This window comes from Salmo salar, chromosome 10 (genome assembly GCF_965601325.2).
Source record: "Salmo salar chromosome 10, fSalSal1, whole genome shotgun sequence".
NCBI lineage: Eukaryota > Metazoa > Chordata > Actinopteri > Salmoniformes > Salmonidae > Salmo > Salmo salar.
Genome location: NC_138300.1, coordinates 59,100,001 through 59,126,060, shown reverse-complemented (window position 1 = coordinate 59,126,060; position 26,060 = coordinate 59,100,001). Strand labels below are relative to the sequence as shown.

At 46.8% G+C, this 26,060-nt stretch overlaps 1 protein-coding gene across 1 annotated transcript in view; it reads right to left on the bottom strand.

The window, feature by feature from the left end:
• Positions 1–26,060, bottom strand: part of LOC106560617 (lipoma-preferred partner homolog) — a 515,165-nt gene that overhangs the window by 370,955 nt on the left and 118,150 nt on the right. Inside the window, exon 4 of the mRNA XM_045687983.2 lies at positions 10,171–10,352. Coding sequence (XP_045543939.1) covers positions 10,171–10,348 — 178 coding nt within the window. The 5' untranslated portion in view covers positions 10,349–10,352. The remainder of the gene's footprint in view (positions 1–10,170; positions 10,353–26,060) is intronic.

Below are 26,060 nucleotides of genomic sequence, written 5' to 3'. Positions count from 1 at the left end.
GGCTCCCAGAGGGCTAGTTAGCCTAATGTAATAACCGTTTCCCAGGTTACTGAGCTCTAGGGCTCCCAGAGGGCTAGTTAGCCTGATGTCATAACCGTTTCCCAGGTTACTGAGCTCTAGGGCTCCCAGAGGGCTAGTTAGCCTAATGTAATAACCGTTTCCCAGGTTACTGAGCTCTAGGGCTCCCAGAGGGCTAGTTAGCCTAATGTAATAACCGTTTCCCATGTTACTGAGCTCTAGGGCTCCCAGAGGGCTAGTTAGCCTAATGTAATAACCATTTCCCAGGTTACTGAGCTCTAGGGCTCCCAGAGGGCTACTTTTGTCTGATGTCATAACCATTTCCCAGGTTACTGAGATCCAGGGCTCCCAGAGGGCTCGTTAGCCTGATGTAATAAACCGTTTCCCAGGTTACTGAGCTCTAGGGCTCCCAGAGGGCTACTTTTGTCTGATGTCATAACCGTTTCCCAGGTTACTGAGCTCTAGGGCTCCCAGAGGGCTACTTTTGTCTGATGTCATAACCATTTCCCAGGTTACTGAGCTCTAGGGCTCCCAGAGGGCTACTTTTGTCTGATGTCATAACCGTTTCCCAGGTTACTGAGCTCTAGGGCTCCCAGAGGGCTACTTTTGTCTGATGTCATAACCGTTTCCCAGGGTACTGAGCTCTAGGGCTCCCAGAGGGCTAGTTCAGCACAACACTCAGCAGAGTGTTACTAACAAACAGCAGAGTAGGACAACGGTTTGGCAGACTTTTACAATAATGTCGGCCCTCTACACAGGCCTCTCCCTAACCCTGTCGGCCCTCTACACAGGCCTCTCCCTAACCCTGTCGGCCCTCTACACAGGCCTCTCCCTGGCAGATGATGTTTCTCTGGGTGTCTAATGGTGGTGTATGCTCTGTCTCTGAGTGCATCCCAAATCAATACCCTATGGGTTCCTGGTCAAAAGTAGTATACCAAATAGGGAATAGGGTGCCCCGCCTCACGGCTAGGGCCCCGCCTCACGGCTAGGGCCCCGCCTCACGGCTAGGGCCCCGCCTCACGGCTAGGATCCCATGTCATGGCTAGGGCCCCCGTCTCATGACTAGACCTGTTCTACACAGCTTGGTTGTTTCCAAATGAGAAGGCATCATCCCGCATCAGTACAGCTGCTGTGGGGAGAAGGCATCATACCGCATCAGTACAGCTGCTGTGGGAAGAAGGCATCATAGCGCATCAGTACAGCTGCTGTGGGAAGAAGGCATCATAGCGCATCAGTACAGCTGCTGTGGGAAGAAGGCATCATACCGCATCAGTACAGCTGCTGTGGGAAGAAGGCATCATACCGCATCAGTACAGCTGCTGTGGGAAGAAGGCATCATACCGCATCAGTACAGCTGCTGTGGGAAGAAGGCATCATACCACATCAGTACAGCTGCTGTGGGAAGAAGGAATCATACCGCATCAGTACAGCTGCTGTGGGAAGAAGGCATCATACCGCATCAGTACAGCTGCTGTGGGAAGAAGGCATCATACCGCATCAGTACAGCTGCTGTGGGAAGAAGGCATCATACCGCATCAGTACAGCTGCTGTGGGAAGAAGGCATCATACCGCATCAGTACAGCTGCTGTGGGAAGAAGGCATCATACCGCATCAGTACAGCTGCTGTGGGAAGAAGGCATCATACCGCATCAGTACAGCTGCTGTGGGAAGAAGGCATCATACCGCATCAGTACAGCTGCTGTGGGAAGAAGGCATCATACCACATCAGTACAGCTGCTGTGGGAAGAAGGCATCATACTGCATCATAACGTGTGTTCTCTCTCCTGGCAGTATCCTTCACACAGAAAACAGTCCAACAGATCCTCAATGGAAAACATATTGACTGTTGTCTGTCTCCATTTCTAGGCTATTTCTAGATTAAAACATAAAATACTACAATGATAATCAAATAGCCTTATGCCTAACAAAATGTAAACGGCTATATCTAAGTAGCTATTCCCCAGGTTGTTCCTGTAAATGAGAATCTGTTCCCAGTCAACTTGCTGGGTAAAATAAGGCTTAAATAAAATAAATAAATGAATGAATGAATAAATATAAATTCTGCCCTTGGCATTTGGCATGTATGAACTCAATGACTCCAAGCACTAAAATGAGATGGTTATCAAACATACTGACAGTATTCCATCTAACCTACATCCCAAATGCCACCCTATTCCCTCTATAGTGCACTACAGTTGACCATGGCCACTCAAAAAGTAGTGCACTATATAGGGAATAGGTTGGCATTTTGGATTCAGACTCAATGTATTCCTATGGTACATTGTATCAGGGTACAAACACCCATTGTCTACAGAATGTAAACCAGGTGCTTTCTTACTTTTCTGTTGTTATCAACTGTAAGATCCACTTCCTGTTTTCAATGTTCCATCTGACTGGCCGTATCTGAAAAAAGGCACCCTATTCGCTAAGTAGTGTACTACAGGGCCCACTGACTCTGGTCGAAAGTAGTGCACTATATAGGGAACAGGGTACCGTTTGGGACACATAAATTGCACTATAATTATGAATAGTTGGTTGTAGAACAAACAAATTAGGAGACGATTGAGTTAACAGCACAACTACATTTGCATGAGTTGGAGATACGTGCCTAGTTAAATAAAAGGTTGAATAACAAATCATTCAAAATTAAATAAAAAAAATTTAAAAAACAGTTTCTGGATGTTAATATGATGACTATGAAAGCTTATCAAAGGATAAATGTTTAACAGCCAAAAAAAACATGAACAGTTATAAATGATGAAGAAATACTAGTGTGCATGTGTGGACCTGAGAGTCGCCAATATCAACATGTCTGTCGGCACTACTGTAAGTCACTTTGGATAAAATATGCTGAAATGGAAAACACACACGTAACAATGAATTACATACAGAACAGGGCATACAAGCTGTGACCCATGTCACTAACATCACCACCATAACAAAAGCTCTCACCAAAACCAAACAGCACCACCATGTCACTAACATGTAGCCGTAGAGCGGTGTTTATACCCTGTAATATAGTGGCTGTAGAGCGGTGTTTATACCCTGTAATGTAGTGGCTGTAGAGCGGTGTTTATACCCTGTAATGCAGTGGCTGTAGGGCGGTGTTTATACCCTGTAATGCAGTGGCTGTAGAGCGGTGTTTATACCCTGTAATGCAGTGGCTGTAGAGCGGTGTTTATACCCTGTAATGCAGTGGCTGTAGAGCGGTGTTTATACCCTGTAATGCAGTGGCTGTAGGGTGGTGTTTATACCCTGTAATGCAGTGGCTGTAGAGCGGTGTTTATACCCTGTAATGCAGTGGCTGTAGAGCGGTGTTTATACCCTGTAATGTAGTGGCTGTAGAGTGGTGTTTATACCCTGTAATGTAGTGGCTGTAGGGCGGTGTTTATACCCTGTAATGTAGTGGCTGTAGGGCGGTGTTTATACCCTGTAATGCAGTGGCAGTAGAGCGGTGTTTATACCCTGTAATGTAGTGGCTGTAGAGCGGTGTTTATACCCTGTAATGCAGTGGCAGTAGAGCGGTGTTTATACCCTGTAATGTAGTGGCTGTAGAGCGGTGTTTATACCCTGTAATGTAGTGGCTGTAGAGTGGTATTTATACCCTGTAATGCAGTGGCAGTAGAGCGGTGTTTATAACCTGTAATGCAGTGGCTGTAGAGCGGTGTTTATACCCTGTAATGTAGTGGCTGTAGAGCGGTGTTTATACCCTGTAATGTAGTGGCTGTAGAGCGGTGTTTATACCCTGTAATGCAGTGGCAGTAGAGCGGTGTTTATACCCTGTAATGTAGTGGCAGTAGAGCGGTGTTTATACCCTGTAATGCAGTGGCAGTAGAGCGGTGTTTATACCCTGTAATGTAGTGGCTGTAGGGCGGTGTTTATACCCTGTAATGTAGTGGCTGTAGGGCGGTGTTTATACCCTGTAATGCAGTGGCAGTAGAGCGGTGTTTATACCCTGTAATGTAGTGGCTGTAGAGCGGTGTTTATACCCTGTAATGCAGTGGCAGTAGAGCGGTGTTTATACCCTGTAATGTAGTGGCTGTAGAGCGGTGTTTATACCCTGTAATGCAGTGGCAGTAGAGCGGTGTTTATACCCTGTAATGTAGTGGCTGTAGAGCGGTGTTTATACCCTGTAATGCAGTGGCAGTAGAGCGGTGTTTATACCCTGTAATGCAGTGGCTGTAGAGCAGTGTTTATACCCTGTAATGTAGTGGCTGTAGGGCGGTGTTTATACCCTGTAATGTAGTGGGTGATTAAACATGATTCATCTCCAGGCCATACCCTATCCATTCTTAGAGAAATGTGATTTCAGCTGAGAGCGGGTAGCTCTATGATACTGAACAGTTTTAAATATGTATTTGACCTTGAACGTGACTGCAGTAGGGGTGGAGATGGGTCAATGAGAGTATAATCTAAGGCTATAAATGGTACTTTGCTTACAGAGATACAGTAATTGGGATGAAAGGACTACTACGTCACTGTAGAAGATAAGAAAACGATGAGGGAGTAACATTTGACTGAATGAGAGAGATATTCAGAACGCAGCCACTGACCAATCACAGTAGCACTATCATGGTGTGTGTGTGTGTGTGTGTGTGTGTGTGTGTGTGTGTGTGTGTGTACATGCGTGCGTACGTATCTGTGGTAATTCCTGTTACCGTGTGGTAATACAGTCAAAATATAGATATTATGTAAGGCAGTCTGAGGCAGTCTGTTTGAGGTAATATGTTTAAAAAGGGAAAGTACGAGTTCTGGTTTGACAGTGTTTATTACCCAGTAACATTACTGTTAGTATAACCATTAGCAGAAGTGTGAACCACAAAGGCCCAGGAGACCTTAGCAGCGAGAGACATACAGCGAGGCTTGGTGAAGGGCCTGCCCCTTACTGGAAGATAAAGAACCATATTCAAAGGGTTTGTCCCAAATGGCACCATAGGGCTCTGGTCAAAAGTAGGGCACTAGACAGGGAATAGGGCTCTGGTCAAAAGTAGTGTACTAGATAGATAATAGTGCATGCCGATATAAAGGAGGGCTACGGTTCCAGAAACCTCCGTGTAATACTGATATTAGTTGAAATAAAAAATAGGACCCTTAATAATTTAGGCTAAACAGGAATCTGAATGCCGTGTCAATGCCGTTACTGAGACATTTTCTGTTGACCGTCAAGTTCAAGTGATGCGGTGTGCATCCCGACATCAAAACGCTCCGTAGCAGGATAGCTGACGCTGATGTCAGCGTTTAGTTCACAGACCGATCTATGCTGACTGAACGATTCTTTTAGTTCACAGACCGATCTATGCTGACTGAACGAATCTTTTAGTTCACACGCCTATCTATGCTGACTGAACGATTATTTAGTTCACACACCTATCTATGCTGACTGAACGATTATTTAGTTCACACACCTATCTATGCTGACTGAACAAATCTTTTAGTTCACACACCTATCTATGCTGACTGAACGATTCTTTAGTTCACACGCCTATCTATGCTGACTGAACAATTATTTTATCCCTGTGTAAAGATTTATACTCGACTCTGGCATTGCTCGTCCTAATATTTATATATTTCTTTCTTTTACCTTTTAGATGGGTGTATTGTTAGATATTACTCCACTGTTGGAGCTAGGAACACAAGCATTTCTCTACATCTGCAATAACATCTGGTAAATATGTGTATGTGACCAATAACATCTGGTAAATATGTGTATGTGACCAATAACATCTGATTTGATTTATATTGATGAAAGCATATTTTGGCTGAATCAAATGAACTTCTCTTCTACTGCCAGGTGGATTGGAAGGCCCTGATCTAAACATGTCCAGGTGGATTGGAAGGCCCTGATCTAAACATGTCCAGGTGGATTGGAAGGCCCTGATCTAAACATGTCCAGGTGGATTGGAAGGCCCTGATCTAAACATGTCCAGGTGGATTGGAAGGCCCTGATCTAAACATGTCCAGGTGGATTGGAAGGCCCTGATCTAAACATGTCCTATGTACAGTGGCTTGCGAAAGTCTTCACCCCCCTTGGAATTTTTCCTATTTTGTTGCCTTACAACCTGGAATTAAAATAGATTTTGGGGGGGTTTGTATCATTTGATTTAAACAACATGCCTACCACTTTAAAGATGCAAAATATGTTTTATTGTGAAACAAATAAGAAATAAGACAAAAAAAAAAAAAGAAAACTTGAGCGTGCATAACTATTCACCCCCCCAAAGTCAATACTTTGTAGAGCCATCTTTTACAGCAATTACAGCTGCAAGTCTCTTGGGGTATGTCTCTATAAGCTTGGCACATCTAGCCACTGGAATTATTACCCATTCTTCAAGGCAAAACTGCTTCAGCTCCTTCAAGTTGGATGGGTTCCGCTGGTGTACAGCAATTTTTAAGACATACCACAGATTCTCAATTGGATTGAGGTCTGGGCTTTGACTAGGCTATTCCAAAACATTTAAATGTTCCCCTTAAACCACTCAAGTGTTGCTTTAGCAGTATGCTTAGAGTCATTGTCCTGCTGGAAGGTGAACCTCCGTACCAGACTCAAGTCTCTGGAAGACTGAAACAGATTTCCCTCAAGAATTTCCCTGTATTTAGCTCCCTCCATCATTCCTTCAGTTCTGACTAGTTTCCCAGTCCCTGCAAATGAAAAACATCCCCACAGCATGATGCTGCCACCACCATGCTTCACTGTGGGGATGGTGTTCTCAGGGTTGTGAAAGGTGTTGGATTTGCGCCAGACATAGCGTTTTCCTTGATGGGCAAAAAGCTCAATTTTAGTCTCATCTGACCAGAGTACCTTCTTCCATATGTTTGGAGAGTCTTCCACATGCCTTTTGGCGGACACCAATCGTGTTTGCTTATTATTTTCTTTAAGCAATGGCTTTTTTCTGGACACTCTTCCGTAAAGCCACTCTCTCGTTGGCTGGCCCTCGCTTCATATTCGTCGCCAAACCCACTGGCTCCAGGTCATCTATAAGTCTTTGCTAGGAAAGCCCCGCCTTATCTCAGTTCACTAGTCACCATAGCAGAACCCAACCGTAGCACGCGCTCCAGCAGGTATATTTCACTGGTCACCCCCAAAGCCAATTCCTCTTTTGGCCGTCTCTCCTTCCAGTTCTCTGCTGCCAATGACTGGAACGAACTGCAAAAATCACTGAAGCTGGAGACCCATATCTCCCTCACTAACTGTAAGCACCAGCTGTCATTGCAGCTCACAGATCACTGCACCTGTACATAGCCCATCTGTAAATAGCCCATCCAACTACCTCATCCCCATACTGTTATTTATTTAAAATGTTTTGCTCAAATGCACCCCAGTATCTCTACTTGCACATTCATCTTCTGCACATCTATCACTCCAGTGTTTAATTGCTATATTGTAACTATTCGCCACTATGGCCAATTTATTGCCTTACCTCCCTTATCCTACCTCATTTGCACACACTGTATATAGACGTTTTCTATGGTATTATTGACTGTATGTTTGTTTATTCCATGTGTAACTCTGTTGTTGTTGTTTGTGTCGCACTGCTTTGCTTTATCTTAACCAGGTCGCAGTTGTTAATGAGAACTTGTTCTCAACTTGCCTACCTGGTTAAATAAAAGGCTTAAATAAAATGAAATAAAAATGCATCTCACATCTAAAGCCACAGAAACCTGCTCTAAGGAAGTCAGTCTCCCGTTTGCTTAAGAGTCAAATCCTTTCCAAATTCTCCACACAAAGCTTTCAGAACAAATACTGGTTTGACTTTGGCCGTTGGTTCATTTCCTCTATAGAGTAGTAGTATTATTATTATTATTATTATTAGGTATTTGTTTTTCTGTCTTTCACTCACTAATTGGCTCATAGCGGTTCTGTTCTATAGCGGTTTCCATAGTAACAGTGTTTTATTTCTTAAAAAGCTTACTGATTAGAAATATGACTAATATGACTAACGGTGAACCAAGTCTGGAACCAACAGGTCACTGAAGAGCTTCTACCCCCAAGCCATATGACTGATGAATAGTTAGTTAGATAGTTAGTCCAGGTAGATATTAGATTAACTATTTAACTTCCTGCATTGACCCTTTTTGCACACATTTTATTTTTGTTGACTCATCACATACACTGCTGCTACTGTTTACTAAATCAGTCACTTTATTCCTAGTTATATGTACACATCTATCTCAATTACCTCGTACCCCTGCACATCAACTCAGTACTGGAATACCTGGGATAGGATAAAGTAATCCTTCTAACCCCCCCCCCCCCCAAAATATTTAGATGCACTATTGTAAAGTGGTTGTTCCACTGGATATCATAAGGTGAATGCACCAATTTGTAAGTCGCTCTGGATAAGAGCGTCTGCTAAATGACTTAAATGCAAATGTGGTACCCTGTGTATATAGCCATGTTATTACCTCGTACCCCTACACATCTACTCAGTACTGGTACCCCGTGTATATAGCCATGTTATCATTGACTCAGTACTGGTACCCTGTGTATATAGCCATGTTGTTACCTTGTTCCCCTGCACATCCACTCAGTACTGGTACATCCTGTATATAACCAAGTTATTACCTCGTACCCCTGCACATCCACTCAGTACTGGTACTTCCTGTATATAACCAAGTTATTACCTCGTACCCCTGCACATCCACTCAGTACTGGTACTTCCTGTATATAACCAAGTTATTACCTCGTACCCTACACATTGACTCAGTACTGGTACTTCCTGTATATAACCAAGTTATTACCTCGTACCCCTGCACATCCACTCAGTAATGGTACTTCCTGTATATAACCAAGTTATTACCTCGTACCCCTGCACATCCACTCAGTACTGGTACTTCCTGTGTATAACCAAGTTATCGTTACTCATTGTGTATCTATTATTACTTTTATTATTATGTGTTTTACTTTTCTATAATTTCTCTATTTTCTTTCCCTCTGCACATTTCTTGATATTTGCATTAACATGATATTAATTAAGGCAACTCTATTTTGGTATTTTTCAACAGATTTAAAAAGATGAATTCAAGGTCTGAGTTTTTGTTGTTGTTTTGTTTACACAGCCCTTGGATTTCTTTAATGTTGAAAGAGAGGAGTATGGTGTTGTCTTTCATATAAGGTCATGGAAAGGTCATGTGAAGCACGGTTGGCTTGTAAAGAAATGCTACGGTAGCTAAATCACAGCTCACAGGACAAGGGAGCTGGACAGAAAACGGTTGAGTTCGCTACATATTACAATCATAAATCTGTATTTGAGCTCAGCCTCCTGGATAGGAGTCAGTATCGGGCCGTCCAGGACACAGGCCTCAGTCCCTGGATAGGAGTCAGTATCGGGCCATCCAGGACACAGGTCTCAGCCCCTGGATAGGAGTCAGTAGTGGGCTACATAGGAGGTCTCAGCCCCCTGGATAGGAGTCAGTACTGGGGCTACATAGGAGGTCTCAGTCCCTGGATAGGAGTCAGTACTGGGGCTACATAGGAGGTCTCATTCCCTGGATAGGAGTCAGTCCCGGGGCTACATAGGAGGTCTCAGCCCCTGGATATGAGTCAGTAGTGGACTACATAGGAGGTCTCAGCCCCTGGATAGGAGTCAGTACTGGGGCTACATAGGAGGTCTCAGCCCCTGGATAGGAGTCAGTAGTGGGCTACATAGGAGGTCTCAGCCCCTGGATACAATAAAAAAAAAACAATCCAACTTTATTGTCCACAGCCACAGCGAACAACAGAAATTAATATTCCGTTCCCTTCATTTCTCAACTCCCCAGACACACCACACAGATATACAGTAGAAAGGAGCATAGGGTCAAGCTGCCATGCAGCACCCCTGGATGGAGAGTATGTTGTGGGGTTAAGGGCCTTGATCAAGGGCCCAACGGTAGGGGATTGTTGTTAGGGTATGAACCCAGCAGCCCTCCAGTTGCTAGATCAATACCCCACCCCCCCTCCTTTTTTTTCCTCCTCTCCAAACGCCCGACAGGATTTGAACAGGCAACCTTTCGTCTACAGGCCCAACTCCTACCACCTTGTTTGACCCTTGACCCTTGATTGTGGCCAACGAACATTTCAGTTTCTCCTGCAACGCACGCACCCTTTTAGCGCCACTTGCTGTATGAAGCACGTACCAGCTATCAGTGTCTGAATCCCCTGCCATCTCTTACCTTCAGCATGGTCAATGGGGTCTCCCGTCTTGTAGGGGTTGAACTGGGGCTTAGGGGCCACCACAGGGCCAAATTTTTTAGGGGTCTGTTTCTGGGAAACAGAGATACTAGGTACGCCCATGGCAGGGGTGGTCTCCATCCGGGCTGTCACCTGAACCTCTCCTTCACTGGCCCACATGGTTCTACAGAGGACAAGGAAAAGAAGACAAGGAAGCGCAGGGTTAGGACATAGTCTTCAGATGTTATAGTTTACAATGGTTCTACAGAGGAAGAGTTAAGACAGGTAAAGTCCCTGGTCAAAATGGTTCTGCAGAGGAAGAGGAGGAGAGGAAGAGTTAACAGCCAGGTGAGGTCAGACTCTCCCCATGTCATACAGAACATACACTATCTATATCTCTATCTCTATATCTCTATCTCTATATCTATATATATAATATACACATATACACACACACATACATACATATATATATACACACACACATACATACATACATACATACATACAGCAGTATGAGGACACCCATTCAAAATAGTGGATTCAACCACAGCTGACAGGTGTATTAAATCCATAGACAAACATTGGAATTAGAATGGCCTTACTGAAGCGCTCAGTGACTTTCAACGTGGCACCGTCATAGGATGCCATATCTCCAACAAGTCAGTTTATCAAATTTCTGCCCTGCTAGAGCTGCCCAGGTCAAATGTAAGTGCTGTTATTGTGAAGTGGAAACGTTTAGGAGCAACAACAGCACAGCCACGAAGTGTACTCAAAGCAGACCAACTGGCAAGTGTCTTCACTGACATTTTCAACCTGTCTGAGTCTGTGATACCAACATGTTTTAAGCAGAACACCATAGTCCCTGTGCCAAAGAACACCAAGGTAACCTGCCTAAATGACTACCGACCCGTACCACTCACATCAGTAGCCATGAAGTGCTTTGAAAGGCTGGTCATGGCTCACATCAACAGCATCCTCCCGGATAACCTAGACCCACACCAACTCGCATACCACCCCAACAGATCCACAGATGCTGCAATCTCTATTGCACTCCACACTGCCCTTTCCCACCTGGACAAAAGGAACACCTATGTGAGAATGCTGTTCATTGACTACAGCTCAGCGTTCAACACCATAGTGCCCACAAAGCTCATCACTAAGCTAAGGAACCTGGGACTAAACACCTCACTCTGCAACTGGATCCTGGACATCCTGACGGGCTGCCCCCAGGTGGTAAGGGTAGGTAACAACACATCTGCCACGCTGATCCTCAACACTGGGGCACCTCAGGGGTGTGTGCTCAGTCCCCTCCTGTACTCCCTGTTCACTCACGACTGCATGGCCAGGCACGACTCCAACACCATCATCAAGTTTGCTGACGACACAACAGTGGTAGGCCTGATCACCGACAACGCTGAGACAGCCTATAGGGAGGAGGTCAGAGACCTGGCCGTGTGGTGCCAGGACAACAACCTCTCCTCAATGTGATCAAGACAAAGGAGCTGATCGTGGACTACAGGAAAAGGAGGACCGAACAGGCCCCCATTCTCATCGACGGGGCTGTAGTGGAGCGGGTCAAGAGTTTCAAGTTCCTTGTTGTCCACATCACCAACAAACTATCATGGCCCAAACACACCAAGACAGTTGTGAAGAGGGCATGACAACACCTTTTCCCTCTCAGGAGACTGAAAAGATTTGGCATGGGTCCCCAGATCCTCAAAATGTTCTAGTGCTGCACCATCGAGAGCATCCTGCCCGGTTACATCACCGCCTGGTATGGTAAGGTGCTACAGAGGGTAGTGCGTACAACCCAGTACATCACTGGGGCCAAGCTTCCTGCCATCCAGGACCTTTATACCAGGCGGTGTCAGAGGAAGACCCTAAAAATTGACTCGGTACCGGTACCCCCTGTATACAGCCTCGTTATTTTTGTTTTATTGTGTTACTTTATAATTATTTTACTTTAGTTTTATTTGGTAAATATTTTCTTAACTCTATTTCTTGAACTGCATTGTTGGTTAAAGGCTTGTAAAGTAAACATGTCATGGTCAGGTCTACACTTGTTGTATTCGGCGCATGTGACAAATAAAGTCTGATTTGATTTGATGTCGTGTACCATTGGAGTCAGTTTGAAAGATGATTGACAAGGAGGACAGTGACAGAGTCCTAAACGGCACAATATGGGATCTAGCCAGTCAAAGCATCAGTATGGTGTAAGGTCAACCTCTGTGTCCATAATTGAAGCATTCCAAATGGACATATTGAAGCATTCCATAGGGACACATTGAGGCATTCCAAAGGGACACATTGAGGCATTCCAAAGGGACACATTGAGGCATTCCAAATGGACACATTGAGGCATTCCAAAGGGACACATTGAGGCATTCCAAAGGGACACATTGAAGCATTCCAAATGGACACATTGAAGCATTCCAAATGGACACATTGAAGCATTCCAAATGGACACATTGAAGCATTCCAAAAAGACACAATGAAGCATTCCAAATGGGACACATTGAAGCACTCCGAATGGGACACATTGAAGCATTCCGAATGGGACACATTGAAGCATTCCGAAGGGACACATTGAAGCACTCCGAAGGGACACATTGAAGCACTCCGAAGGGACACATTGAAGCATTCCGAAGGGACACATTGAAGCATTCCGAAGGGACACATTGAAGCATTCCGAAGGGACACATTGAAGCATTCCGAAGGGACACATTGAAGCATTCCAAAGGGACACATTGAAGCATTCCAAAGGGACACATTGAAGCATTCCAAAGGGACACATTGAAGCATTCCAAAGGACACATTGAAGCATTCCAAGGGCACATTAAAGCATTCCAAATGGACATATTGAAGCATTCCGATTTGGGACATATTGAAGCATTCCGATTTGGGACATATTGAAGCATTCCGATTTGGGACATATTGAAGCATTCGGATTTGGGACATATTGAAGCATTCCGATTTGGGACATATTGAAGCATTCCGATTTGGGACATATTGAAGCATTCCAAATGGACATATTGAAGCATTCCATAGGGACATATTGAAGCATTCCAAATGGACACATTGAAGAATTCCAAATGGACACATTGAAGAATTCCAAATGGACACATTGAAGCATTCCGAAGGGACACATTGAAGCATTCCGAAGGGACACATTGAAGCATTACATAGGGACATATTGAAGCATTCCAAATGGACACATTGACGCATTCCAAAGGGACATATTGAAGCATTCCATAGGGACATATTGAAGCATTCCGTAGGGACATATTGAAGCATTCCGTAGGGACATATTGAAGCATTCCAAATGGACATATTGAAGCATTCCCAATTGACATATTGAAGCATTCCAAATTGACATATTGAAGCATTCCAAAGGGACACATTGAAGCATTCGAAGGGACACATTGAAGCATTCCAAATGGACACATTGAAGCATTCCAAATGGACATATTGAAGCATTCCGAATGGACATAATGATGCACTCTGAAGGGACATGTCATTCTTCCTGGTTGACTGGTCCAATGGTTTCCATAGAGATTTTATGCTTCAATAAGGGTTGAAAGTTTATGTCTGAAAATTTTGCCTGCATATGGACATTTGAATCACAATGACGATTTTTTTATTTTTATTTAACCTTTATTTAACCAGGCAAGTCAGTTAAGAACAAATTCTTATTTACAATGACAGCCTAGGAACAGCAGGTTCACTGCCTTGTTCAGGGGCAGAACAACAGATTTTTACCTTGTCCTGCTCGGGGATTCGATCCAGCAACCTTCTGGTTACTGGCCTAACGCTCTAACCACTAGGCTACTTGCCGCCAATGATAAACAAAGCTTTTTAAAATCTGTTCCACAAGCCACTGTCCTAAGTTTCAAGCCACTGTCCTAGGTTTCAAGTAACTCCTTTCAAAGACCATGAGATACACTTGTCTTTGTGACATTGTCATGCCTGATTGAAGGACAAAGTCTCAAAAGACGGATTAAAAACTTCCACCTCTGTAACGACCATGTTCATTTTTCCTTGAGTCCCATACCAGTTCTAATGCCTGACATAAAGAGCAACTTGTGAACTTGTTCGCTGGTTTGAGGAGTGAGGGTTCTGATGGAGGGAGGCACCTGGATCCTGGCCAGAGGCCTACACTGGCGCAGCCTTATTCCACCGAGACAGGAGGAGCCACACCGATCACTCTCTTCCCAGAACACGGGCCCTACCTACCCTAGGGCAGTTAGTTAGTCCCACTGGTGGTCAGAACACGGGCCCTACCTAGCCTAGGGCAGTTAGTTAGTCCCACTGGTGGTCAGAACACGGGCCCTACCTACCCTAGGGCAGTTAGTCCCACTGGTGGTCAGAACATGGGCCCTACCTACCCTAGGGCAGTTAGTTAGTCCCACTGGTGGTCAGAACACGGGCCCTACCTACCCTAGGGCAGTTAGTTAGTCCCACTGGTGGTCAGAACACGGGCCCTACCTACCCTAGGGAAGTTAGTTAGTCCCACTTGTGGTCAGAACACGGGCCCCACCTACCCTAGGGCAGTTAGTTAGTCCCACCGGTGGTCAGAACACGGGCCCTACCTACCCTAGGGCAGTTAGTTAGTCCCACCGGTGGTCAGAACACGGGCCCTACCTACCCTAGGGAAGTTAGTTAGTCCCACTGGTGGTCAGAACACGGGCCCTACCTACCCTAGGGCAGTTAGTCCCACTGGTGGTCAGAACATGGGCCCTACCTACCCTAGGGCAGTTAGTTAGTCCCACTGGTGGTCAGAACACGGGCCCTACCTACCCTAGGGCAGTTAGTTAGTCCCACTGGTGGTCAGAACACGGGCCCTACCTACCCTAGGGAAGTTAGTTAGTCCCACTGGTGGTCAGAACACGGGCCCTACCTACCCTAGGGCAGTTAGTTAGTCCCACTGGTGGTCAGAACACGGGCCCCACCTACCCTAGGGCAGTTAGTTAGTCCCACTGGTGGTCAGAACACGGGCCCTACCTACCCTAGGGCAGTTAGTTAGTCCCACTGGTGGTCAGAACACGGGCCCTACCTACCCTAGGGCAGTTAGTTAGTCCCACTGGTGGTCAGAACACAGGCCCTACCTACCCTAGGGCAGTTAGTTAGTCCCACTGGTGGTCAGAACACGGGCCCTACCTACCCTAGGGCAGTTAGTTCCACTGGTGGTCAGAACACGGGCCCCACCTACCCTAGGGCAGTTAGTTAGTCCCACTGGTGGTCAGAACACGGGCCCCACCTACCCTAGGGCAGTTAGACCGTCCCACTGGTGGTCAGTAGAGAGGAAAAGTTTAGGGTTGTATTTTCTCTGAGAGTCAGCATGACGTGTTATTAAGCTGACCTGCTTACTGACCTGCTTAATGACCTGCTTAGTATGAAACTCAAGATGTTGTGAGGCGTCATCTCACACTATGATGGATGAGGGAGACAGAGAAGGAGGTTAGAGAGCGAGAGAGAGACACACACACAGAGATGGAGGGAGAGAGAGATGATAGAGAAAGAGATGGAGAGAGAGGAGAGCGGGAAAGAACGAGAGGGAGAGAGAAATGGAGAGAGAGTGAAAGAACGAGATAAATAGAACGAGAGAGGGAGTGTGTGAGAGAGAGAGAGAGAGAGAGAGAGTGAAAGAACGGAAGAGAGGGAGTGTGTGAGAGAGGGAGTGTGTGAGAGAGAGAGAGAGAGAGAGAGAGAGAGAGAACAGAAGAGAGGGAGTGTGTGAGAGAGGGAGTGTGTGAGAGAGAGAGAGAGAGAGAGAGAGAACAGAAGAGAGGGAGTGTGTGAGAGAGGGAGTGTGTGAGAGAGAGAGAGAGAGAGAGAGAGAGAGAGAGAGAGAGAGAGAAAGAACGGAAGAGAGAGGGAGTGTGTGAGAGAGAGAGTTGTATCAGCTAACGATGCTGGCATAAAGTCGCCATCACACCACTAGGGCACAACCAACACACCATGGGGCTGTCTGGATGACAAGGAAAATGACTAAATGCTATGTATTGGCGGATCACATGTCAATAACTGCCCTAGCTATCAATCAATCCTGAATAACTATATGAAGGGGAGGCTCTCCGTAAGTGTGTCTGAGATGGTAAATAGTGCACTACTTTTGAACAGGCCCACAGTGAGTGGGCTTGTGACTGCTACAGAACCAGGTAAAAAGTAGTGTACTATATAGAGAATAGAGCGCAAGTTAGGGTGCCAGACAAGGTATGTTATAAGGCAGGGAGGACTGGAGTACGTGGACAATGAGGAACACATGTTAAGAAAGGTTAATCACAGAGAGAGAGAGAGAGAGAGAGAGAGAGAGAGAGAGTCATGCTCAACATGAGCTCCTGATATATATTCATATTTTTTTGTTTTTAGAATGAGATAAACACTCTAATGGAAAAACAAATCCAGACAAGAAGTGATGAACAACAACTCTATTCATTCAGAATAGAAAAAAGTTACTTTGCGCCTCAAGTTAAGAAGTTTTGACTCTAGCTAGCTAGCTACACAACAAAGACCTAGCCAGCAGGCTAACAAGCTAGCCAGAAGAAACGAGCTAGAAAAAACCTAGCAAAGGGGAGTTAATACAACTACATCAAACGACCAAACGGAGTGAGTAAACCAAGAAGGAGCACGGACTAACTTTAAAACATATCTTCTGTTTTTGGGTGTGAAGATTTCTCACTCTTTTTTGCTGGTTTTTGAACTAAATTAGCGCTAGCTAGCAACAGCAGCAGACAAACAAACCGGTTGCTATGGCAACGGGGCCGCAGGACAGAGCAGCAGCAGCAGAGTCCACAGGCACCATGTCCCCACTCAGCGCTGAATCCATTCTCTACCCTCCAGAGGCCCAAAAATGACACAACGAGGAAAGCTTTTAAACAGACGCTACTAAAGTGGAGGTCAGAAACCCTTTTCGCAGACCTCTACAAAAACGGTGATGTGAGTAATCTCATCTTCCTCACTGACCAGCCAAATGCATGGCGCTCAGCAGTCCGCTCTCACTACCCATCCATAAAGACAGAGGGAATCTGTAACGGGTGGAAGCTGAAAATCAAAAAGACACCCGACCCTGACAGCACCATGATAACAATCAACCTCTACAAGACTGGGACTGTCATGGTGCCAGGTAACAGACTGGGACTGTCATGGTGCAAGGTAACATCAGGCTGTTTGAAACAGACTGGGACTGTCATGGTGCCAGGTAACAGACTGGGACTGTCATGGTGCCAGGTAACAGACTGGGACTGCCATGGTGCCAGGTAACATAAGACTGGGACTGTCATGGTGCCAGGTAACATAAGACTGGGACTGTCATGGTGCCAGGTAACATAAGACTGGGACTGTCATGGTGCCAGGTAACATAAGACTGGGACTGTCATGGTGCCAGGTAACAGACTGGGACTGCCATGGTGCCAGGTAACAGACTGGGACTGTCATGGTGCCAGGTAACAGACTGGGCCTGTCATGGTGCCAGGTAACAGACTGGGACTGTCATGGTGCCAGGTAACAGACTGGGACTGTCATGGTGCCAGGTAACAGACTGGGACTGTCATGGTGCCAGGTAACAGACTGGGACTGTCATGGTGCCAGGTAACATTAGACTGGGACTGTCATGGTGCCAGGTAACATTAGACTGGGACTGTCATGGTGCCAGGTAACAGACTGGGACTGTCATGGTGCCAGGTAACAGACTGGGACTGTCATGGTGCCAGGTAACAGACTGTGACTGTCATGGTGCCAGGTAACAGACTGTGACTGTCATGGTGCCAGGTAACATCAGGCTGTTTGAAACAGACTGGGACTGTCATGGTGCCAGGTAACATCAGGCTGTTTGAAACAGACTGGGACTGTCATGGTGCCAGGTAACAGAATGGGACTGTCATGGTGCCAGGTAACATCAGGCTGTTGGAAACAGACTGGGACTGTCATGGTGCCAGGTAACATTAGACTGAGACTGTCATGGTGCCAGGTAACATTAGACTGGGACTGTCATGGTGCCAGGTAACATTAGACTGGGACTGTCATGGTGCCAGGTAAAATCAGGCTGTTTGAAACAGACTGGGACTGTCATGGTACCAGGTAACATAAGGCTGTTTGAAACAGACTGGGACTGTCATGGTGCCAGGTACCATTAGACTGGGACTGTCATGGTGCCAGGTACATAAGGCTGTTTGAAACAGACTGGGACTGTCATGGTGCCAGGTACCATTAGACAGGGACTGTCATGGTGCCAGGTAACATCAGGCTGTTGGAAACAGACTGGGACTGTCATGGTGCCAGGTAACATCAGGCTGTTGGAAACAGACTGGGACTGTCATGGTGCCAGGTAACATTAGACTGGGACTGTCATGGTGCCAGGTAACAGACTGTGACTGTCATGGTGCCAGGTAACAGACTGTGACTGTCATGGTGCCAGGTAACAGACTGGGACTGTCATGGTGCCAGGTAACAGACTGGGACTGTCATGGTGCCAGGTAACAGACTGGGACTGTCATGGTGCCAGGTAACATTAGACTGGGACTGTCATGGTGCCAGGTAACAGACTGGGACTGTCATGGTGCCAGGTAACATTAGACTGAGACTGACATGGTGCCAGGTAACATTAGACTGGGACTGTCATGGTGCCAGGTAACATTAGACTAGGACTGTCATGGTGCCAGGTAACATTAGACTGGGACTGTCATGGTGCCAGGTAACATTAGACTGGGACTGTCATGGTGCCAGGTAACATTAGACTGGGACTGTCATGGTGCCAGGTAACATTACACTGGGACTGTCATGGTGCCAGGTAACATTACACTGGGACTGTCATGGTGCCAGGTAACATTACACTGGGACTGTCATGGTGCCAGGTAACATTAGACTGGGACTGTCATGGTGCCAGGTAACATTAGACTGGGACTGTAATGGTGCCAGGTAACATTAGACTGGGACTGTCATGGTGCCAGGTAACAGACTGGGACTGTCATGGTGCAAGGTAACATCAGGCTGTTTGAAACAGACTGGGACTGTCATGGTGCCAGGTAACAGACTGGGACTGTCATGGTGCCAGGTAACAGACTGGGACTGTCATGGTGCCAGGTAACATTAGACTGGGACTGTCATGGTGCCAGGTAACAGACTGGGACTGTCATGGTGCCAGGTAACAGACTGGGACTGTCATGGTGCCAGGTAACAGACTGGGACTGTCATGGTGCCAGGTAACAGACTGGGACTGTCATGGTGCCAGGTAACAGACTGGGACTGTCATGGTGCCAGGTAACAGACTGGGACTGTCATGGTGCCAGGTAACAGTCTGGGACTGTCATGGTGCCGGGTAACATTACACTGGGACTGTCATGGTGCCGGGTAACATTACACTGGGACTGTCATGGTGCCGGGTAACAGTCTGGGACTGTCATGGTGCCGGGTAACAGTCTGGGACTGTCATTGTGCCAGGTAACATTAGACTGGGACTGTCATGGTGCCAGGTAACATTAGACTGGGACTGTCATGGTGCCAGGTAACATTAGACTGGGACTGTCATGGTGCCAGGTAACATTAGACTGGGACTGTCATGGTGCCAGGTAACATTAGACTGGGACTGTCATGGTGCCAGGTAACATTAGACTGGGACTGTCATGGTGCCAGGTAACATTAGACTGGGACTGTCATGGTGCCAGGTAACATTAGACTGGGACTGTCATGGTGCCAGGTAACATTAGACTGGGACTGTCATGGTGCCAGGTAACATTACACTGGGACTGTCATGGTGCCAGGTAACATTACACTGGGACTGTCATGGTGCCAGGTAACATTAGACTGGGACTGTCATGGTGCCAGGTAACATTAGACTGGGACTGTCATGGTGCCAGGTAACATTAGACTGGGACTGTCATGGTGCCAGGTAACATTAGACTGGGACTGTCATGGTGCCAGGTAACATTAGACTGGGACTGTCATGGTGCAAGGTAACATCAGGCTGTTTGAAATAGACTGGGACTGTCATGGTGCCAGGTAAAAGACTGGGACTGTCATGGTGCCAGGTGACATTAGACTGGGACTGTCATGGTGCCAGGTAACAGACTGGGACTGCCATGGTGCCAGGTAACAGAATGGGACTATCATGGTGCCAGGTAACATCAGGCTGTTTGAAACAGACTGGGACTGTCATGGTGCCAGGTAACATTAGACTGGGACTGTCATGGTGCCAGGTAACATTAGACTGGGACTGTCATGGTGCCAGGTAACATTAGACTGGGACTGTCATGGTGCCAGGTAACATCAGGCTGTTGGAAACAGACTGGGACTGTCATGGTGCCAGGTAACATCAGGCTGTTGGAAACAGACTGGGACTGTCATGGTGCCAGGTAACATCAGGCTGTTGGAAACAGACTGGGACTGTCATGGTGCCAGGTAACATCAGGCTGTTGGTAACAGACTGGGACTGTCATGGTGCCAGGTAACATTAGACTGAGACTGTCATGGTGCCAGGTAACATTAGACTGGGACTGTCATGGTTCCAGGTAACATTAGACTGGGACTGTCATGGTGCCAGGTAACATTAGACTGGGACTGTCATGGTGCCAGGTAACATTAGACTGGGACTGTCATGGTGCCAGGTAACATTAGACTGGGACTGTCATGGTGCCAGGTAACATTAGACTGGGACTGTCATGGTGCCAGGTAACATTACACTGGGACTGTCATGGTGCCAGGTAACATTAGACTGGGACTGTCATGGTGCCAGGTAACATTAGACTGGGACTGTCATGGTGCCAGGTAACAGACTGGGACTGTCATGGTGCCAGGTAACAGACTGGGACTGTCATGGTGCCAGGTAACAGACTGGGACTGTCATGGTGCCAGGTAACAGACTGGGACTGTCATGGTGCCAGGTAACAGACTGGGACTGTCATGGTGCCAGGTAACAGACTGGGACTGTCATGGTGCCAGGTAACAGACTTGGACTGTCATGGTGCCAGGTAACAGACTGGGACTGTCATGGTGCCAGGTAACAGACTGGGACTGTCATGGTGTCAGGTAACAGACTGGGACTGTCATGGTGCCAGGTAACAGACTGGGACTGTCATGGTGCCAGGTAACAGACTGGGACTGTCATGGTGCCAGGTTACAGACTGGGACTGTCATGGTGCCAGGTTACAGACTGGGACTGTCATGGTGCCAGGTAACAGACTGGGACTGTCATGGTGCCAGGTAACAGACTGGGACTGTCATGGTGCCAGGTAACATCAGGCTGTTTGAAACAGACTGGGACTGTCATGGTGCCAGGTAACATTAGACTGGGACTGTCATGGTGCCAGGTAACAGACTGGGACTGTCATGGTGCCAGGTAACATTAGACTGGGACTGTCATGGTGCCAGGTAACATCAGGCTGTTGGAAACAGACTGGGACTGTCATGGTGCCAGGTAACATCAGGCTGTTGGAAACAGACTGGGACTGTCATGGTGCCAGGTAACATCAGGCTGTTGGAAACAGACTGGGACTGTCATGGTGCCAGGTACCATTAGACTGAGACTGTCATGGTGCCAGGTAACATTAGACTGGGACTGTCATGGTGCCAGGTAACATTAGACTGGGACTGTCATGGTGCCAGGTAACATTAGACTGGGACTGTCATGGTGCCAGGTAACATTAGACTGGGACTGTCATGGTGCCAGGTAACATTAGACTGGGACTGTCATGGTGCCAGGTAACATTAGACTGGGACTGTCATGGTGCCAGGTAACATTAGACTGGGACTGTCATGGTGCCAGGTAACATTAGACTGGGACTGTCATGGTGCCAGGTAACATTAGACTGGGACTGTCATGGTGCCAGGTAACATTAGACTGGGACTGTCATGGTGCCAGGTAACAGACTGGGACTGTCATGGTGCCAGGTAACAGACTGGGACTGTCATGGTGCCAGGTGACAGACTGGGACTGTCATGGTGCCAGGTGACAGACTGGGACTGTCATGGTGCCAGGTGACAGACTGGGACTGTCATGGTGCCAGGTAACAGACTGGGACTGTCATGGTGCCAGGTAACAGACTGGGACTGTCATGGTGCCAGGTTACAGACTGGGACTGTCATGGTGCCAGGTTACAGACTGGGACTGTCATGGTGCCAGGTTACAGACTGGGACTGTCATGGTGCCAGGTTACAGACTGGGACTGTCATGGTGCCAGGTTACAGACTGGGACTGTCATGGTGCCAGGTTACAGACTGGGACTGTCATGGTGCCAGGTTACAGACTGGGACTGTCATGGTGCCAGGTTACAGACTGGGACTGTCATGGTGCCAGGTTACAGACTGGGACTGTCATGGTGCCAGGTTACAGACTGGGACTGTCATGGTGCCAGGTTACAGACTGGGACTGTCACGGTGCCAGGTGACAGACTGGGACTGTCATGGTGCCAGGTGACAGACTGGGACTGTCATGGTGCAAGGTGACAGACTGGGACTGTCATGGTGCAAGGTGACAGACTGGGGCTGTCATGGTGCCAGGTAACAGACTGGGACTGTCATGGTGCCAGGTAACAGACTGGGACTGTCATGGTGCCAGGTAACATCAGGCTGTTTGAAACAGACTGGGACTGTCATGGTGCCAGGTAACATCAGACCATTAAGTAGAGAGCGGAGAGAGAGAAGGACACCACCAGTGACATGCCCTCCCACAAGACAAACTCCACCAGCACCACCCTCACCCCTACTATCCCCACCCAAAAAGGCACATCCAGCACCATTCTCACCCCTACTATCCCCACCCAAAAAGGCACATCTAGCACCACTCTCACCCCTACTATCCCCACCCGAAAAGGCACATCCAGCACCACCTCACCCCTACTATCCCCACCCGAAAAAGGCACATCCAGCACCACCTCACCCCTACTATCCCCACCCAAAAAGGCACATCCAGCACCTCTCTTCCCACCATAGTGGAGGACACACCCCAGGAGGAGAGCGACCCCTCAGTGCAGAGCAGGCTCAGGCCCTCCTCACCACCATGGCTGCCATGAGGGATGAGTTCACCAGACTGGAGGGGGAGGTGGTCCTCCTCACCACCATGGCTACCATGAGGGATGAGTTCACCAGACTGGAGGGGGAGGTGGTCCTCCTCACCACCATGGCTACCATGAGGGATGAGTTCACCAGACTGGAGGGGGGAGGTGGTCCTCCTCACCACCATGGATACCATGAGGGATGAGTTCACCAGACTGGAGGGGGAGGTGGTCCTCCTCACCACCATGGATACCATGAGGGATGAGTTCACCAGACTGGAGGGGGAGGTGGTCCTCCTCACCACCATGGCTGCCATGAGGGATGAGTTCACCAGACTGGAGGGGGGAGGTGGTCCTCCTCACCACCATGGATACCATGAGGGATGAGTTCACCAGACTGGAGGGGGAGGTGGTCCTCCTCACCACCATGGATACCATGAGGGATGAGTTCACCAGACTGGAGGGGGAGGTGGTCCTCCTCACCACCATGGCTGCCATGAGGGATGAGTTCACCAGACTGGAGGGGGGAGATGGTCCTCCTCACCACCATGGATACCATGAGGGATGAGTTCACCAGACTGGAGGGAGAGGTGGTCTTGCTCAGGGAGAGCAAACAGCAACCAGACATCTACACCATAGAGGAGCTCCTAACCAAGGTGTTAACATCAACCAGACCTTAGAGGAGCTCCTAACCAAGGTGTGAACATCAACCAGACCTTGGAGGAGCTCCTAACCAAGGTGTTAACATTAGCCAGACCTTAGAGGAGCTCCTAACCAAGGTGTTAACATCAACCAGACCTTAGAGGAGCTCCTAACCAAGGTGTTAACATCAACCAGACCTTAGAGGTCCTCCTAACCAAGGTGTTAACATCAACCAGACCTTAGAGGAGCTCCTAACCAAGGTGTTAACATCAACCAGACCTTAGAGGAGCTCCTAACCAAGGTGTTAACATCAACCAGACATCCAGGCCTTAGAGGATAGCACAAATGCTATCTTAAATTATAAACCAAATCACATTTGCATAATACGAGTTTACTTTAATTGAAAAAAAACTATTTTAATAGTTCTTGTTGGATTGTGAGTGTTTGTCTCATTTTGAAGGTAAAGAAAAAAAAGTTATGAAATCTTTTTACGTTGCATGTTGGAATTTACAAGGTTTGAAGTCCTCTGCTTTTGGGCTAAAGAGCAGAAACCCAGACTTCCTGAAATAAATGGATGATGATATTGTAGTACTACAGGAAACATGGTGCAGAGGTGATGTTTCCACTGGCTGTCCACTAGGTTATAGGGAGATCATCCTACCATCCACTAAATTAAAAGGACTCAGGACCGGGCAGAGACTCAGGACCGGGCAGAGACTCAGGGGGAATGCTAATATGGCATAAATCTGAACTAATTAATTCAATCGAATTGATCAAAACAGGAGATTTCTTTATCTGGTTAAAAATCAACAAGGAGGCTATCTTGACAGATAAAAACGTCTTCCTCTGTGCCACATACATTCCCCCCTCAGAGTCACCCTGCTTCAATGAAGAGAGTTTCTCCATTCTAGAGGGGGAGATTAGTCACTTTCAGGCCCAAGGCAACGTACTGGTCTGTGGAGACCTGAATGCTAGAACAGCAGAAGAACAAGACACTAACAGTCATGAGGATAAACACCTACCAGGAAGCAACAACCTTTCCCTCCCCACATACCCCCACAGAAACAACGATGACAAAGTGAAAAACAGAAATGGAGTACAGCTCGTGAAGCTCTGTGGAACACTGGGTCTGTACATAGTCAATGGTAGGCTGAGAGGGGACTCTTTTGGTAGGTACACCTACAGCTCATCCCTTGGCAGCAGTACTATAGACTACTTCCTCACCGACCTAAACCCAGAGTCTCTCAGAGCCTTCACAGTCAGCCCACTAACACCTCTCTCAGACCACAGTAAAATCACAGTGTATCTGAGAAGAGCGGAACCCAACCATGAAGCATCACGGCCCAATAAATGACATGGTACTAAACAGGCTTATAGATGGCGTGCAAACAGTACAGACATCTACCAAAAAGCAATTAGTAGCCAAAAAATACAATCTCTCCTGGACAATCTTTTAGCCTTAACATTCTCCTACAGCAACGAAGGTGTAAATTTGGCCATTTGGAACATAAACTTTATATTTGACAAATTAGCCTCCTTGGCTAATCTAAAGAAGCATAAGAGCAAACCAGAAAAAACAGAAAATGAAAAATGGTTTGATAATGATGGCAAAAATCTAAGAAAGTCATTGAGAAATATATCTAATTAAAAACACAGAACCAGACAACAAAAATATTCGCCTTCAATACGGGGAAACACTGAAGCAATACAAACACACCCTAAGAACAAAAAGGTAACAGCACATTAGAAATCAGCTGGATGGAATTGAGGAATCCATAGAATCAAACCACTTCTGGGAGAATTGGAATAAATGAAACAAACCTCATCAGGAGGAATTGGCTATCCAAAATGGGGATATGTGGAGAAATCACTTTGCAAACCTCTACAGCAATATAACAAAGAGCCCAGAACAAAAAGATATACAAGAAAAATTACAAATCCTTGAACCAGCAGTCAAAGACTATCAGAATCCAGTGGATACCCCAATTACAGAAGAAGAATTATTGGAAAAACTACGCACTCTCCAACCCAAAAAGGCCTGTGGTGCTGAAGGAATGAAATGAAATGATCAAATATACAGACCACAAATTCAAATTGGCTATACTCAAACTATTCAACATTATCCTCACTGCAGGTATTTTCCCCCGATATTTGGAACCAGGGATTGATCACACCAATCTATAAAAATGGAGACAAATTTGACCCAAATAATTAGAGGAATTTGTGTTAACAGCAACTTGGGGAAAATTCTCTGTAGTATTATA